This window comes from Trachemys scripta, chromosome 11 (genome assembly GCF_013100865.1).
Source record: "Trachemys scripta elegans isolate TJP31775 chromosome 11, CAS_Tse_1.0, whole genome shotgun sequence".
Classification (NCBI taxonomy): Eukaryota; Metazoa; Chordata; order Testudines; family Emydidae; genus Trachemys; species Trachemys scripta.
The window spans coordinates 75931361-75942406 of NC_048308.1; the positions used below are offsets into that span (position 1 = coordinate 75931361).

Genomic DNA, 11046 nt, shown 5'->3' on the forward strand with positions numbered 1-11046 from the left:
TGCCATCATGTGCCAACAATGCCCCTCAGTCATGTACATTGGCCAAACTGGACAGTCTCTATGCAAAAGAATAAATGGACACAAATCAGACATCAAGAATTGTAAAAGTCAAAAACCAGTAGGAGAGCACTTCAATCTCCCTGGACACTCAATAACAGACTTAAAAGTGGCCATTCTTCAAAAAAAAAAAAAAAACCTTCAAAAACAGACTTCAAGGAGAAACTGCAGAACTGGAATTAATTTGCAAACTTGACACCATCAAATTAGGCCTGAATAAAGACTGGGAGTGGCTGGGTCACTACAAAAAATAATTTCCCCTGTGTTGATATTCACACCTTCTTGTCAACTGTTGGGAATAGGCCACGTCCACCCTAATTAAATTGGCCTCATTAGCACTGACCACCCCCCCACACTTGGTAAGGCAACTCCCATCTTTTCATCTGCTATATATTTATACTTGCCTACTTTTTTTCTCTCCATGCATCTGATGAACTGGGTTATAGCCCACAAAAGCTTATACCCAAATAAACTTGTTAGTCTCTAAAGTGCCACAAGGACTCCTCACTGTTTTTACCTAATACACAGTCATCATTCCTAAATACTTGCAGTCTTATACTTCTGCAATCCTACAATTTCAGTCTATTTAGCCTACATTGATTATGTATGAAATGGCAAATAGCACAATGATAAATGGATGCTAAAAGGAACTAATTGGCTGCAGTTTTAAGAGAACTGTCCATGATGATGCCAAGATCTCTTTCTTGAATGGTAAAAGCTAATTTAGGCCCCATCATTTTGTATGTATAGTAGGGATTATTTTTTCCAATGTGCATTACTTTGCATTTATCAACATTGAATTTCATCTGCCATTTTGTTGCCCCATCACCCAGTTTTATGAGATCCATTGGTAGCTCTTCATAGTTAGCTTTGGATTTAACTGCCTTTAGGAATTTTATAGCCTCTGCAAATGGTTTACCCCCTTTTCCAAATAATTTATGAATATGTTGAACATCTAGGGTGACCAGATAGCAAATGTGAAAAATCAGGACGTGTGTGTGTGTGTGTGGGGGGGGGGGTAATAGGTGCTTATATAAGAAAAAGTCCTAAATATCAGGACTGTCCCTATAAAATCGGGACATCTGGTCACCCTATGAACAGCACTGATCCCAGTACAGATTCTTGGGAGACCCCACTATTTACTTTTCTACATTCTGAAAACTGACCTTTATTTCTACCCTTTGTTTCCTATCTTTTAAACAGTTGCTGAGCCAAGAGAGGGCCTTTCCTTTTATCCCAAGACTGCTTACTTTGCTTAAGAGTCTTTGGTGTAGGACTTTGTCAAAGGCTTTCTAAAAGTCCAAGTAGACTGTATTAGCTGAATCATGCTGGTCCACATGTTTGTTGACATCTTAAATAATTCGAATAGATTGGTGAGGAATAATTTCCCCTTACAAAAGCCCTTTTCACTCTTCCCAGATGTATCATGTTCATCTATGTGTCTGATAATTCTATTCTCTACTATAGTTTTAACCAATTTTTTTAAAGTTCAGAAGGAACCAGGTTAGTTACAAATATATAAAGAGATTATTATTATTCCACCAGTTTCTCACCTCTTACATATCACCTATATAACATGAAGTTATGGTGTGATATGAAGGTTTTATCTGCATATGTTTGTGATGGCCACTTTACGCAACAGTGGCAAGGCCATTAGAGAGTTACATGTGTCATTCCAAAGAAGTGATGATAAAACCATTAAAACACCTCTTCCTGTAACTGTCCATGCCACATGTCTTATAAGGGGAAAATTTGTTAAAAATTTTGTTGGGCCTATTTTTTTCTCTTTACCTGCCTCTGTCAAGTCAGGCTCCCTTAGTTACTATGAGTCCAAATGTTCAGTGGTCATGTGATGCCTTAAACATTTAGATAATATCTTTTTAAAAGTCTTTGTATATAAATGTGAATATGTAATATTTAAGGGCTAGTTTCTCTACTCTTTCCAAAACTAGAAGCAAGGACTGAGTACCACTAGAATGTTATGACTCCTTTTCTGCAGCACAGACAGTGCTCCTATTTCTTGCAATTCACGATATGGGTTCTTCAAAGTAGTATCGGTGTATGACTTACTATTGACTACCCTGGGTCTAGGTCACGTGTTTTTATTTTATTTTTGTGGACGATAAGGACATATACCACTGTAGAGGGGGAAAGGAAATATTTCTTTGCCTCTTTGATAGTTTTAAAATACTGTTTTTAAACTGCTCATAGGTTTGTAATATTAAACGCTATCCTGGAAGAGGTGCATTAGTGGGCAGAGCGATCAAAGGTGTATAACCAACGATAAAATCACGTGATTTTCCTCACCATCTGTCTCTGCAATTGATCACATTGTATGACTACTACCTGTGTGTTGTGTTTATGTGATTTGATATTCGAAATGTGTGCATTATTGGAATATATATGCTTCTTAAAGTAGCATTCTTTTAGCACCATTTGCAATAACCTCCCGTTGTCTTAAATATTATAAAACTTAATATGAAAATTGCCAGACTGGTAAATGGAGTACAAATTATTGTATATCACAGAATAGATATAGCCAACTCATTGACAGCGCTCCTGAATCGTTTATTAATATTTGATCCATAGTGCAGTAATATGAATATATTGGCTTGAGCGACAAATGAACAAGTCAGATGTAGAAAAAAATTGAAATACATCTAGCGACGTAAAAATCAGATATTAGATTACTACAAAGATGTTAGCATTCAGCAATTGCACAACGCACCACCAGGGTCGAATGCAGAGAGGCGAATCAGATTGGAGAAACATATCCATATACACTTACAATATGCATAACTCTGGACAAAGCTATGTATCTGTAGTTCATAATCAAGCATAGTAAATTTAAACAAAATTCAATCACTAAATCCTTATAACTAATAAAGTCAGATTCAGTACAACAAAAATTCTTATTCCTTGTGTGTACCTGAGACGAAAACGTACATAATAATGAGAAAACAGCATATTTATAGCGTTAACCATCCAGTGAAAATACCGTCAAAAATTCCAAGGAGATTCTGCAGTTATTGGTTGAGACTCTGAGCGCCGCTGTTCACCAGTAAGGGAGAGAAACGCGACGACAGATCCAGCCAGTTCAGCACTGCAGTTACAGAGCACTGAACGCTGACACATCAGAAGCACATTCAATAGGTCTGGACTGAACATTGCAAAGGCAGATATTCGCTAAAACTGACTCTGGTTTAACTATCAACGTTACCGGAATCAAGGGGTCAAATACAGAATCAAGACACGTTTCTTGACATAGAATCAGTGGCGTGTCCACATCAGCATGGGATTGGCAGAAACTCAAAGGCGCCAGCACTGCAAAAGGGGAGCCCTGTTCTGCTTTATGTTGGTTACCGTTTGGAAGGCAGTTTCTGGGCAGACTCGCTACTCCATTCCCGAGGAAATGCAGAAAGGTTCCATTGTGGGGAATATCGCAAAGGATCTGGGGCTGGATATAAAGGAGCTCTCAGACCGCGGAGTCCGCGTTGTATCAAAAGGTAGGACGCAATATTTTGCTTTAAATGTTAAGAGCGGCCATTTAATCACAACGGAAAGGATAGACAGAGAGCAAATCTGTGGCCGGATCGAGAAGTGTCTGTTAACTTTTGAGATTATTGTTGAAGAAAAAATGAAGCTTTATAGAGTTGAAGTTGAAATCACAGATATTAATGACAATGCTCCCAACTTCCAGGCGGGAGAATCGGAAGTAAAAATCAGCGAGATAACGGCACCGGGATCGCGGTATCCCCTGCAGGAGGCGCAAGACCCAGATTTAGGGATAAATTCTCTCCAGAGCTACCACCTCAGCAGTAATAGGCATTTCTCCCTGGACGTGCAAACCGGATCAGATGGAGTTAAATATGCAGAACTGGTGCTGGAAAAGTCTCTGGACCGCGAAGAACAAGCTGTTTATGATCTAATCCTCACAGCTACTGACGGGGGAGATCCAGTCAGGTCCGGCACTGCGCAAATCCGCGTTATTGTTCTCGATGCGAATGACAATGCACCAGTTTTCACTCAGACGGTCTATAAAGTTAATGTTTTAGAAAATATGCCTGCGGGGTCCACGATGGTGACAGTGAAAGCGACTGATCCCGATGAAGGAATACACCAAGAGGTAAAATACTCAATCAGAAAGATAACTAATGAAGCTTCACAGATATTCCACTTGGATTCAAGGACGGGAGAATTAATAGTCGTGGGGAACTTGGACTTTGAAGAGGCTGCGTTATATGAAATCGAGGTGCAAGCCCATGACGGGGGAGGCCTTTTCGACAGATCCAGAATTGTGATCGTTGTTAGCGATGTCAATGACAACTCTCCAGAATTAACAATCACATCTCTCGTCAACTCGATCCCTGAGGACTCTCCCCGCGGGACTGTGATCGCCCTTTTAAATGTGCAAGATCTAGATTCTGGAGAGAACGGAAAGGTCACGTGCTCCGTACTCAGCAACCTCCCCTTCCAGCTGAGGAAATCGTTGGATAATTATTACAGTCTGGTGACTGACCGAGCCCTGGACAGGGAGCAGGTGGCAGCATACAACATCACAGTGATCGCCACGGACAATGGGACTCCTCCTCTTTCTACAACCACCATGATCCCACTCCGGATTTTAGACACGAACGACAACGCCCCTTTCTTCGATAAAACGTCCTACACGGCCTACGTCACGGAGAATAACCCGAGAGGAGCCTCCGTTTTCTCCCTGAAGGCCAATGACCCCGACGAAGGAGAGAACGCCAGAGTCACCTACTCTGTTACCGAGGGTCAGATCCAGGAAGCTCCACTCTCCTCCTCCATCTCCATTAACTCCGAGACTGGGGCTCTTTACGCTCTGCGCTCCTTCGATTACGAACAGTTCCGGGAGATTCGGTTCCAAGTGCAGGCTCAGGATGGGGGTTCCCCACCTCTCAGCAGTAATGTCTCCGTCACTCTCTTTATACTGGATCAGAATGACAACAGCCCGCAAATCTTACACCCCTCCTTTCCCACCGATGGCTCCACGGGAGTGGAGTTGGCCCCTCGCTCCTCCGAGCCGGGTTACCTAGTCAGTAAGGTGGTGGCAGTGGATGCAGACTCTGGGCAGAACGCCTGGCTCTCCTACCAGCTGCTGAAGGCTACCGAGCCGGGGCTGTTCTCTGTAGAACTCCACAGCGGAGAGATCAGGACAGCGCGCTACTTTGTAGACAGAGATGCCCTCAAGCAAAGTCTGGTGGTTTTAGTGAAGGACAACGGGCAGCCCCCCCTCTCTGCCACGACCACTGTCACGGTGGTGGTGGCTGACAGCATCCCCGAAATCCTCTCCGATTTAAGCAGCCTCTCAGCTCCTGCAGACCCCCAGTCCAGCCTCACCTTGTATTTGGTGATCGCTGTGGCTTCCGTTTCCTGCCTGTTCTTTATCTTTATCATAGTGTTACTGGCCCTGAGGCTCCGCCGGTGGAGAAACTCGCAGCTGTTTGACTCCTCGAGTGTGACTTTCAGTGGAGTTCCCGTCTCGCAGTTTATGGGGCTCGATGGAGTCAGAGCTTTTCTTCACTCCTACTCACATGAGGATTCTCTCACCACGGACTCCAGAAAGAGCCAATTCAACTTTCCCAAATCAAACTATTCAAATACTCTGACTAGTCAGCACTCTTGTGAGATAAAGGATCCTATTCTAATTACTGAAGAGTTAGACAATAACATGGATCGGACGTCCATTCAGGTCAGCTAATATCTGCTTAATCTTGTGATTTATATTTGTAAATATAGGTAGCTGTTAATCGCTAGAGAATTACTGAGTGCATCAAGTATTTGGGGGCCTGTATTAGAGAGAATCTGGCGGGAGGCGGAGAGAGAGTCTCGGTTATACTATATATTTTTCTTGTAAAGCTTTGATCATCCGAACCATACTCTGGCATGCTATTCGGGATTGAGTTTGGAGTCAATGTTGTCCTCAGAGTATTGGACGGCTATGTATATATAAATATATTTTGTGTAATAATATTTACATTGTGAACCCATTTAGAAAACAGATTTCCTAGTTCCCTTTTGAAGTTCTCATGAAACGGTGATTTGTTCAAAACTTGAATCTGCCTTTAATCTGTGATACTATATACGTTACCTTACGTGAGATATTACAAAGTAAGGGAATTTTCCTATATTGTCAGAAGAAACATAGATTTTCAGAAAGAATAAGAATGTTACTGAAAGGCAAAATATTTCAGTGACCACACAGTTCTCAATATTAACTTATTTTTATAAACCAGTGTATTTAACTCCAAATATGATTTCATCTGACTTTCCGTATTGCAAATAATGCAGGGTAGAAATGCATAATCATGAAGCTAAAGTTATGTAAATGTTTGATTAAGAAGAAGAGACTATTTCAGGGATCCGCAACCTTTGCGGCCCGCCAGGGTAAGCACCCTGGCAGGCCGGGCAGTTTCGGCAAATCGCCGCTCCCACTTTCCGCGGTTCGCTGCTCCGGGCCAAAGGGGGCTGCGGGAAGCTGAGCGGGCTAAGGGATGTGCTGGCGGGCCGCGTGCCAAAGGTTGCCGATCCCTGGACTATTTAAACATTATTTTAAATTTCCTGCAACAATAATGTTCTTTTGTCTTATATTTGAGCCTTGAGAATTTGAGAGAAATTGATGACACATTACAGTAATATGTTTTTATAGCATGTAGTTGGCACAGAAAAGATTCTCTATGCGGTGTTGTAGCCGAGTTAGCTCCAGTATATTAGATAGACAAGATGGGTTAAGTATTGTCTTTTATTGGACCAACTTCCGTTGGTGAGAAAGACAAGCATTCGAGATTACAGCGAACTCTTTTTGGTAAACTCCAAAACTTGTGTCTTTCACCAACAGAAGTTAGTCCAATAAAAGAAAAGATTCTAACATTTATTGTAATTTTTTATTAAAATAGTAATATATGTTTCCATAGCACATTGTCTAAAGCAATCAGAGAAAGGCTAACTCAAATATGTTTGAATAGTGGGCACGTGATTATAATTACATTATTTGACGGTCTCCTTTGTCTTTGTATCCCTGGGAAGACTTTGAATACATTGGCTCTCTAGGACTCATTTAAGTTTTCCATTCATGTTTAGTTTTTGGAATGTCTGGAAAACTATTAAACTGTTCTTTAGCGCGGTTCTACGAGTGAAAAGCACCTGGTTTTTCATTATAGTTCAACTCAAGAGAAATTTTCTTAGTACTTTTTAGAAACAACCATTGTATTGTGAGTGGGCAGATTACTTTCGAAGGAAAGATAACCTAAAAGTGACAATAAGGGCTAACCACGAAAATAGATTTGCTCGGGAGTTTAGATTTATATTCTGAACCCGCAATCACTCGTGCTATTGGGTTTAAAAACTATTGTTTTCTGTCAAACGCTTTGGAACTGTGTTTAGCAGAATCTCACCCAGAGGAGTGTTTGCGGAGGATGTGGTTATTACATGGAAATTGTTGTTCTTGTACATATTCATTACACTGACACAGACCAAGACGTACACCCACACATACACGCAAACATATATGGAAACAAAGGCAAAGAAATCTCAAGATTTTTAAGTTTTACACTATCAATAAATAGACACACACACATATCTATAGCTATCTTTGTTTCTATCTGTATTCAAAAAGCATTTAGACTTTACATTTATACTTATATTAGGAAACACAGATGTTTATACTTCACGGCAATGTTTTTACTATACTACATGTTTTGCATTTACACGCAAATTAGAAGAAAAAACACAAAACAAAACAAGAAAACCTCCATGAATGATTGTGAGTAGAGCTGCCTTGATAAGATCGCTGCTATTGCAGTTCTCGGGCTGAGACTCGGAGTGCCGCTGTTGGCCAATGCGGAGCCAGGGCTGGAGCCGGAGATCCATCCGAGCCTCCTGCAGTGTGATTGCTCCGTCACACAGCGCGGATCGCAGAGGAAACAGCAGAGAGACCTTCACAGTCCGGCTGAGAAAAGGGAACGGACGTTAGAACACACAATACGGGAACGTTTACCCCTCTGCCGCAGATTCCTTTGCCCAGATGGGATAGTAAACAACAGATGTAAACAAAACAAACAAGGAAAGGAGAGAGCAAATCTGACAGAGACCGGGATGGAAATCAGGCGCCGAGAGCCCAGCCGGGCAGTCACACGGCAGGTACTGTTGTTTCCCTTCTTACTGTCTTTGTTCTGCCGGGCGGTCTCGGAGCAGATTCCTTATTCCATACCTGAAGAAATGGCCAAAGGTTCCCTTGTGGGGAATCTCGCCAAGGATTTGGGATTAAATACCAGAGAACTGCAGCAGCGGAAGCTCCGTGTTAGTTCGGAAAAGCAATACTTCAGTGTGAATGGGGAAAATGGCAACCTGTATGTGAATGGCAGGATAGACCGGGAGGCGATATGCGGGGAGACACCCCTTTGTGTCCTGACACTCGAAACGGTGGTGGAAAATCCATTAAATGCTTTCCATGTGAATGTAGCAATCCAGGACATTAATGATAACGCCCCGCGGTTCATCAAGAGTAACATCGCATTAGAAATCAATGAGTTAGCACTACCGGGTACGCGATTTCCCCTACGACAAGCGCAAGATCCAGATACGGGGATCAACTCAGTACAGAGTTACCAGCTCAGCAAGAGCCCGCATTTTACCCTGGTTGTGAAGGAGAGCCCGGATGGAAATAAATACCCAGAATTAGTGCTGGAAAAATCTTTGGATCGGGAAAAACAAAGTTCCCATCACTTGATCCTGACGGCCGTGGATGGCGGAGATCCAGTCAAATCAGGGACGGCTCAAATTAGGGTTAATGTCACTGATGCCAATGACAATCCTCCCGAATTTACTGAGGAGATCTACAAAGTCAGTCTGAGGGAAAACCTACCTCGGGGGTCCTTAGTGCTTCAGGTGAAAGCCACGGATAAGGATGAAGGGGTACATGCCCAAATCACATACTCATTCAGCAACGCGAAGGAAAATGCTCGTACAGTATTTCATTTAGATCCTGAGAACGGAATAATTACAAATAGACAGTATTTGGATTTTGAAGAAACAAACACATACATGCTGGAAGTAGAAGCCAGGGATGGGGGTGGACAAACTGCTCACTGCAAAATTCAAATAGAATTATTTGACGAAAATGACAACGCCCCGGAAGTGACATTCACATCTGTGTCCAGCCAAATACCGGAAGACTCAGTGCGCGGGACAGTGATAGCTCTGATCAAAACCCATGACCGAGATACCGGAGAAAACGGACACGTCACCTGTTACATTCTAAAGAGTCTGCCATTTACAATAGTGTCCTCTTCTCGCAATTATTATAAAATCGTCTCGGAATCTTCTCTGGACAGGGAAAAGACGCCGGAGTACAATATCACAATCACCGCCACAGACAACGGCTCTCCCCCGCTCTCCACCCAGAAAACCATCCTGTTGCAGATCTCGGATATCAATGACAACGCCCCTGTCTTTGAGAAACCTTCCTACACCGCCTATGTGCCAGAGAACAATCCCTCGGGGGCCTCTATTTTCAGTGTAAAAGGCTCAGACCGGGATCTGGACCGGAACGCCCGACTCACTTACTCCATCCTGAGCAGCAACCTCCAGGAGGTTCTCTCCTCCTACATCTCCATTAACTCCCAGACCGGAGCTATCTATGCCCAGCGCTCCTTCGACTACGAGCAATTCCGGGAGTTTGAAGTGCAAGTGAAGGCCCAAGACGGCGGATCCCCGCCTCTTAGCAGCAATGTCACCGTCAGGGTGTTTATTCTGGATCAGAATGATAACGCCCCTCGCATCCTGTACCCTTCCCTGGGAGCCGATGACTCCGCCTTGTTCGAGATGGTCCCTCGCTCGGCCGAGGCAGGTTATCTGGTGACTAAGGTGGTGGCGGTGGATGCTGACTCAGGACACAATGCCTGGCTCTCCTACCATCTGCTCCAGGCCACGGAACCGACGCTCTTCAGCATGGGGCTGCACAGCGGGGAGATCCGGACAGCCCGCGTCTTTGCGGAGAGAGATGCTGTGAAGCACAGGCTGGTCACCCTGGTGAAGGATAACGGGCAGCCCCCTCTCTCCGCCACAGTGACTCTCAACCTGGTGTTTGCTGAGAACTTCCAAGAGGCTCTTCCGGAAATGAGCGACCAATCGGGTGACTCGGCACCTCAGTCTGATTTACAGTTGTATTTGGTGCTGGCTTTAGCCTTGATCTCATTTTTGTTCCTCTTGACAGTGATACTGGCCATTGTTATGAAACTGAGAACGTCAAGGAAACCCAAATTACTTCAGTGTTTTGGTCCTGAGCCTTATTCCAAGACTGGAACGGTGTTTCCACCCAACTATGAAAATGGGACTTTGCCTTATTCCTACCAGCTGTGTTTGTCCTCAGACGCCAGGAAGAATGATTTCACTTTCCTGAAATCTAATGTGCAGATGGACGGGAATATTCTGTGCAGTAACAGCTCAGGAACGGTGTTCATGGGCAATGGAACTAGCAGCTTACATCGTGGGACGGAGACTGCTGGGGAGGTGAGTTTCTGTTTTGATGCCTCATGTGCTATCTTTATAGAGAATACGCAGTCATTGTGAAATACTGCCTTAATGTATTTAGGCTTTTCTTTTGCGCCATTGCCATAGTATTTGCGGTCTCAGAATTTGTTCTCAGGTGCATGACAGCGAAAGTTATCCCCATTTTAAGGATAAGGGTCATCACAATGGAGATAAGTGACGTAGGCATGTCAGAGAGGAAATCTGCAATTGAGCACAAGATAAAACTCAAATGTTCTAAGGCCCTATACACTTGCTTAACTGCAAATCCATTCGCTCTTTCCAACGAGCATATTTTGTCTCATTTGAAAATATTTAAATTAAATAAGTGCATTATTCAGCGAGATTATATACCTGCTCGCCAGTATGATGTGCTTCTGCTAACGCCAGAGAAAAATAGGACAGCCTTTTAATTTTAATATGTAAATTTTAATTAAT

At 43.2% G+C, this 11046-nt stretch overlaps 2 protein-coding genes across 2 annotated transcripts; both read left to right on the forward strand.

Annotated features, from left to right (window-relative positions):
* Nucleotides 1-3060: 3060 nt before the first annotated feature.
* LOC117885184 (protocadherin gamma-A10-like) lies at nt 3061-5912 on the forward strand. The gene has a single exon (XM_034786392.1). The coding sequence runs from the start codon at nt 3350-3352 to the stop codon at nt 5780-5782; it is 2433 nt and encodes an 810-aa protein (XP_034642283.1). The 5' UTR covers nt 3061-3349; the 3' UTR covers nt 5783-5912.
* A 1974-nt stretch (nt 5913-7886) lies between these two features.
* On the forward strand, nt 7887-10750 carry LOC117885145 (protocadherin gamma-B5-like). Its single transcript, XM_034786330.1, has one exon. The coding sequence runs from the start codon at nt 8176-8178 to the stop codon at nt 10648-10650; it is 2475 nt and encodes an 824-aa protein (XP_034642221.1). The 5' UTR covers nt 7887-8175; the 3' UTR covers nt 10651-10750.
* Nucleotides 10751-11046: the final 296 nt, after the last annotated feature.

Bases quoted from the DNA above. Each gene is read 5' to 3' on its own strand.
- LOC117885145 (XM_034786330.1), top strand. From the start codon at position 8,176: ATGGAAATCAGGCGCCGAGAGCCCAGCCGGGCAGTCACACGGCAGGTA.
- LOC117885184 (XM_034786392.1), top strand. From the start codon at position 3,350: ATGGGATTGGCAGAAACTCAAAGGCGCCAGCACTGCAAAAGGGGAGCC.